At 41.0% G+C, this 6,645-nt stretch overlaps 1 protein-coding gene across 1 annotated transcript; it reads left to right on the plus strand.

Moving 5' to 3' along the window:
* The first annotated feature begins 233 nt into the window (after positions 1 to 233).
* fads2 (fatty acid desaturase 2) lies at positions 234 to 6,592 on the plus strand. Its single transcript, XM_023422477.2, has 13 exons — positions 234 to 525; positions 1,069 to 1,337; positions 2,187 to 2,297; positions 2,668 to 2,865; positions 2,963 to 3,064; positions 3,135 to 3,260; positions 3,349 to 3,409; positions 3,490 to 3,566; positions 3,801 to 3,898; positions 4,299 to 4,395; positions 4,507 to 4,586; positions 5,689 to 5,814; positions 6,052 to 6,592. Exons 2-13 carry the CDS (start codon positions 1,137 to 1,139, stop codon positions 6,101 to 6,103), a joined length of 1,329 nt encoding a protein of 442 aa, XP_023278245.1. The 5' UTR covers positions 234 to 525; positions 1,069 to 1,136; the 3' UTR covers positions 6,104 to 6,592.
* Positions 6,593 to 6,645: the final 53 nt, after the last annotated feature.

Consider the following 6,645-nt stretch of genomic DNA (forward strand, 5'->3'; position numbering starts at 1 on the left):
TAATCATATCACTTTGGAGTCTCACATCATTGACATTAAAGAGTCTTTTTTTATGAAAAAGGCACATTCAATCTACTTTGCTTCAGAAAAAAAAAATCTATATGAAATTATACAGTGGTAATGTTGAGTAATATCGTACATTAGTGAGGAAGCTCTTGAATGTGCGTATGTGTAAATATTTGTTATAATGGGGGATAATGTCAGACCGACGTCCACCTACTGACTCTTTCCATCTCAGCGCTCAGGCGACGCTGCAATGAGCAGCTTGTTGAGCCCATTGCACATGAGCCCGTCTGTCCAGGATATACTGTTCGCCGATTGGCCCAGAAACCCTCGAATGATCAGCTCGGAATTTCTACTGAATGAGAGGGTGAATGTGTCGCTGAACACATTAGGAAAGGCACAGGATGGATTTTGGGGGTGTTTACTATTTAAAATGGACCTGAACGGAACGGGAGCAGATAAAGCGAGCTGGTCTGCTGATGTGACTGAAGACCAAAGAGAGTAGCTAAAAATCTGGAAACTGTAAGTGTGAAATATTTCTCATCTTCATGTAGTGGGCCTGGGGGCTGCACAGCCTGCCTCCCGTTATCCGCGATGATTGTTGAATTAATCAAAGCACAGGCGATAAACGTTCACCGAGGCGCAGTTTGTGGTTTAATAGGTGTGTTTGTGACCTGTTTTTACGCATTAATGGCACGTTATGATGAACTGCGACCACCTACACGCGCTGCTATAAAAATATACGACGCGGGTTACAGCCTAAATATATATTATTATCGGAAATGAATGTAGAGATGTGCTCTTGACATTTTGATTCATGTTTAATGTCGATACAGACAAATGATGAAACACGCGCCAGCCTCCTGGTTGATTTCATCATCAATTATTAGTGATGTTGCCCTGCTCTTTGTCTGACTTCACTTATCAGCTGATGGTTAAAGTAAAGAGAGCAACAGGTTAAAACCTCCTCCTATGAAAGCTGCTCCCTCTCAGTCTGTGACTCTCAGATTGCTGTTAAACACACCTTTTTTTTCTTTCTTTTTTTTTTTTTTTTTTTACATCCAGGTGTCAGACTTCGTGGCTGAGTTGCTGTTCAGTGCGCAGGAGGATCAAGGCCGGAGACAGCGGTGAGGATGGGAGGTGGGGGCCAGCTGACAGAGCCGGGCAGCGGGCGTGCTGGAGGCGTCTACACCTGGGAGGAGGTGCAGAGCCACAGCAGCAGGAACGACCAGTGGCTGGTCATAGATCGAAAGGTTTACAACATCACTCAGTGGGCCAAAAGGCATCCAGGAGGGTTTCGTGTCATCAGCCACTACGCTGGAGAGGACGCCACAGTAAATATGCTTATTGTTTTCTTAGTGTATTCTTCAGAATAAAAGTCATGTATAAACACACTTCAGAGAATATAACTGTGGTTGTGGTGTTCATACTAAGAGCATTTACTTCATGCTACTTGATACTTCCACACCACCACATCTCAGGGGAAAATACTGCAGGATACATTTTACTCCATTACATTTATCAGACAGCTGTAGTTACTAGTTACTGAACCTATTCAGATTTTACATAAAAACACACGTTGAGCTCATAAAATCCAACACATCATTAAATATTAAAACAGTGGTTAACCCTTCACAAAATAGCAGCGTCTGGGATCCATGTCAGATTCAGGTGTCTATGAGTTGTTAGCAGTCAAACCAAAGAGACATTTCCCATATAAACTTCTTTTTCATTTAAATAGCTGTTCAAGAGAAGAAAAAAAAAAGCAAATGTCAGAGAAAAGTGTGAAAAATTAAAACAAATTTGAGCAACAGAACTTTTTTCAACTTGTTTTTTCTTCTTTCCTGCACCATCAATCATCTCATGACGCCTGTTTTAACGTGTGATCCTGTGGAGGGAGCCTGACCCCTAGTTCAGAAACTAATCTACCAAACTGTATAAAACAAAACTGGCTCCACCTCGACCAGATACAGAGCAGCAAAATGCAGTTTATGCATTATTGATATCAGTGATAGCAACTTAAAAAATGAAACACTAATCAGTTTCATTTTTTTTCATATTTGTGAAGAACACTGGTAGTTTTATTTAAGTAAATGGTCTGAGTGCTTCTTCCACCACTGATGAATCTACAGAACTTTTCATTTACCTCATGACATACAGGATTTCTCATCTCTGTTTTCCAGGAGGCGTTTGCTGCTTTTCATCCTAATCCAGCGTTTGTGCAAAAGTTTCTGAAGCCCCTGCAGATCGGAGAGCTGGCAGCGTCAGAGCCCAGCCAGGACCGGAACAAAAATGTGAGACTCATCTCAGCTTCTTCAAAGCAAACCTTACTTTATTCATGTAACAGTTTTAGTCTCACTGTGACATGCACGGAAACACCTGAGGAACAAGATTAGGTCAGACCATTCTCAGAACTGCTTTTGAGTTGACTTTTTAGGCACGTGTGAGATTCTGGACACTCGTGTTTTGTTAGCTGTTAGATAACTCAAGCTGCTTTTGTTTTCCTCGTTCTTTACTGTATGAAAAACCTTGATGCTACGTCTCCTCAAATGCTTTAAGAACATACATTTCTCTAAAACTGGCAAATGCCACAGCAGAGCGTCACCGTTTGAGCTTCACAGGATGTGTCTGTTTCACCGTCTCCTCCCTCCTCTCCGCTCTCAGGCAGCAATCATACAGGATTTCCACGCTTTACGTGCACAGGCAGAGAGCGAGGGTCTGTTTCGAGCTCGGCCTTTGTTCTTCTGCCTCCACCTGTGTCACATCGTGCTCCTGGAGGCCCTCGCCTGGCTGATGATATGGCACTGGGGAACTAACTGGATGCTGACGCTTCTGTGCTCGGTTATGCTGGCGACCGCTCAGGTGACTCCGACACCATCATCTCTTGGTCTAAACGTTTCTGATGACGTCCGATTCTGTGGCAAACAAACGTCAAAATACCACTCTTCTTCTTCTCTAGTCGCAGGCTGGGTGGCTGCAGCACGACTTCGGCCACCTGTCTGTCTTCAAGAAGTCCCGCTGGAATCACTTGTTGCACAAGTTTGCGATCGGCCATTTAAAGGTGATTCTCAGTCATGTATTTCTTTTCTTAATTTTTTTTTTACTTAGATATTAAAATACAGTTTTCCTAGGGAGCCTCTGCCAACTGGTGGAATCATCGACATTTCCAGCATCACGCTAAACCCAATGTCTTCAGAAAGGACCCTGATGTCAACATGTTGAGCATCTTTGTAGTTGGAGCCACTCAACCTGTGGAGGCAAGTAGCACAACGCTGATATTTCTGATTCCTGATTTAATCTTTCACTAGCTGCTTACTCTTAACTCTGTTTTCCTCTCTCTTACAGTATGGCATAAAAAAGATCAAACACATGCCCTACCATCGCCAACACCAGTACTTCTTTCTTGGTATGTTTTTCAAGAGTCATTTAAAATGAATGTGAGCACCAACGTGTTACAGGACTGATTGGTAACTGTCTCTCTTACAGTCGGACCACCGCTGCTCATTCCAGTTTTCTTCCACATTCAGATAATGCACACCATGATCTCCCGCCATGACTGGGTGGTAAGAGCCTGTCCTCTGTGTGGCACGAACAAATCTAAATTAGGTTTTTTCATATAATGTAGCCTAACAGTTCTTAATGTAATGATCTGTGTTACAACATTTAAAGAAAAACGGTTTACTCAAACACTGCAGAGTGAGTATGACACATGTGAACATATGGAATGAGTTAGGGAGCCATGAATCTTGATAACAAATTCATTAAATTAATCATATTAACCTGCTTGTCTTGTGAAGGATCTGGTTTGGTCCATGTCGTACTATCTTCGCTACTTCTGCTGTTACATACCCCTGTATGGCCTGCTGGGCTCAGTGGCGCTCATCAGCTTCGTCAGGTAAAAGATCTTGTACATGGTACAAACACACCTCCGATTTAACATACTAAACGTATGATGCAGCACATCCTCTGAAAATACATCTTTCAAAATTTTGTCGTAGGAACTTTGTGGTAGATACACATTCATTGTCAGTGAAATTTAAATGGGAAGGTGGTCTATAAGGCAACATACCAGAACCCTGGAAACTTAAAAGTTGTGCTTTGTGGTGCTTTATATCTCATAGTGAAAAATCATTAATAAATGAGTTATTCACATCAATAAACCCATTAGTCTCAGCTTACAAAGACTTGTAGAAAAACGCTTTATTAGGAACGATGCTCAGTTTCTTACAACACATCGATCACATGGTGTCACACATTATTCAGTGACTGGTTTGGCATTGTTGTGAATGTTACAGGTTTCTGGAGAGTCACTGGTTTGTGTGGGTGACTCAGATGAATCATCTGCCAATGGACATCGACCATGAGAAGCACCAGGACTGGCTAACCATGCAGGTACCTGGTTTATGAAGGAAACCTCCTAAGTGCTGTGAAATCCACAGTCACCTGCAAGTGATGCCGATGTATGAACTCCTCTGCACTCTTCTGTCTGCTCTTCTTCTTTAGCTACGGGCCACCTGTAATATCGAGCAGTCCTTCTTCAACGACTGGTTCAGTGGGCACCTCAACTTTCAAATCGAACACCAGTAAGTAGGAGTGGACTCATCAACTGAAAGTTTGTAGGAGAAACACAGAGTTTCTAAAATTTAATGTCAACTCAATGAAATTAGAAGCAATCTTTCTACAGATACAAAAGGCATAGAGGGTCCGTCAAACATCTCTGAAAGCTTCTGCTGCATCAGCACCATCGAGTGCTTTGAGGCCAAACTATTACAGTCCAGGACCTCTGTGCTTGCAGACAAGGTGCTGAGCACAGTCACAAGAGACTACTGAAAATCATGATACCAGTAATTAACTCTTTAAGAAGCAGTGGCCAACCATTACAAACTCAAACTGTGCAGCCAAGCACTCCCCAAACCCACTGAGTTTTCATTTTAGATTCCACTGAAGAGTTAGAACAAGCTGATGCAGTAGAGACCTAATATGACTGTAGAAGATCATTTTAACAACCGTAAAGCTGCTTGGTTTCAGGTTCAGTAGCTATTTCCCATTATTAAATATTAAAGGGTGGAGCAATCGAAGTTAAAGTTATAGGGGGAAAAAAAATATTTTTTTAAGAGGTTAACACCCAAAACGTGATTATCTGCTTTTAAAAAAAAAACAACAACCAGAAAATCTCTCTTCTTCAAACTCTTCAAACTTTGGAAGGAAAATATGTCCATGTAGAACACCAACACTCAGATTGATTGAGGGTTTGAGAAAATAGTTTTTCAGTATGTAAAGTATTTATATTTCTGGATCTTGAGTGAATTTGAAGCGCAGAGTGATGTATCTCGTGCTTGTGGAACTGAGAAAAGACGATAGATTTATACTTTTTAGAGATAATTCAATCTTCATTTCTGGGTGAACTATATTTTCAATGTCCAACTCGCAATTATTGATTTGTCTGTGTCGTCTGGAAGTGAACATTTTCTGAATGTAAGTAGACATGTCTTGCTGTACAGGTGTCATTGCAAAATAATACACAGACACCAAAAGTGAACTTTTGAGTGCGAACCCATTTAATAAAAGCTTGCCATTGTGCACAGGCAACCGTCACTACACTGAACCGCTAAAAAACAAATGCTGACACAGGTCGGATGTGTTATACAGTCTGATGAACTCACTCTGCTCCTTTTGTCTCTGAAGTCTGTTTCCTACGATGCCGCGCCACAACTACCACCTGGTGGCCCCGCATGTACGTGCACTGTGTGAGAAACATGGGATTCCTTACCAAATGAAAACTATGTGGCAGGGCCTCACTGATATTGTCAGGTACGTCCAATAATGACTAACTGACAAGACTTATTACACAGGACAGTTGTTTTTTTCTAGTTTAAATTATAATAATATATTGGTTACAAGATGCATGCGAACCCACAGTGACAGATTAATGAACACAGTTCATGGTAATTCCACAAAGTACATACTCCCACAAGGTCTTGGATTTACAAACAAGAGTGATGGTCCACTTGCTGTTTAACTAATGTTTTTTTGACTTTTCTTTCTCAGGTCACTGAAAAACTCAGGAGATCTGTGGCTTGATGCATATCTCCATAAATGACAAAGTGTATTCCCTACACTATACCTGAAAGGAGCGATGTTTCTCTCCTCTTCTGCATCACAAATCGATTGTATCTGTTTGGTTTTATAATCCAGTGAAGTGTGGGAATGATCTTTTCTCTCCGTTGGTGTTATAGTTAAGTCTTAGCTTACTACTTTTCAGATTCTGTGCAGGATTTATTTTAGTGCACGTAGGATTGCCTTACAGTATCTTAAGCAACAGTAGTATGCTGTTATAAATACAACAATGAAAAACTGATCGTGAGTTATTTACAGTGATGTTTTTTTTTTCTTTATCTATGATGTGTGATACCGTTTGAACAATAAAATATGACCATTACGCTGACAAACGCCAGCTCCGGTGTAACAGGGTTAAAATGTTCTGCACTCGTATTTATCTCCTGTCAAACATAAAGTTTCCTTCTTTAACTGCAACTCTTTTCTCATCTATTGATACAACAATAAAGAAACTGTGTTGGCTGTTTCTCCACCTCTGGTATTATTAATCCAGACAAAAACACTAAAATGATGTACAAAAGAAGA

This window comes from Seriola lalandi, unplaced genomic scaffold (genome assembly GCF_002814215.2).
Source record: "Seriola lalandi dorsalis isolate HSWRI2012SDOR001 ecotype SW California unplaced genomic scaffold, Sedor1 jcf7180002054682, whole genome shotgun sequence".
Taxonomy (NCBI): Eukaryota; Metazoa; Chordata; class Actinopteri; order Carangiformes; family Carangidae; genus Seriola; species Seriola lalandi.

What these genes read in the sequence shown, in the direction of transcription:
- fads2 (XM_023422477.2), top strand. Translation starts at nt 1,137, where the DNA reads ATGGGAGGTGGGGGCCAGCTGACAGAGCCGGGCAGCGGGCGTGCTGGA. An exon ending in TTATGCTGGCGACCGCTCAG is followed by an intron (nt 2,866 to 2,962) that starts GTGACTCCGACA and finishes CTTCTTCTCTAG; the next exon opens with TCGCAGGCTGGGTGGCTGCA. An exon ending in TTGCGATCGGCCATTTAAAG is followed by an intron (nt 3,065 to 3,134) that starts GTGATTCTCAGT and finishes CAGTTTTCCTAG; the next exon opens with GGAGCCTCTGCCAACTGGTG.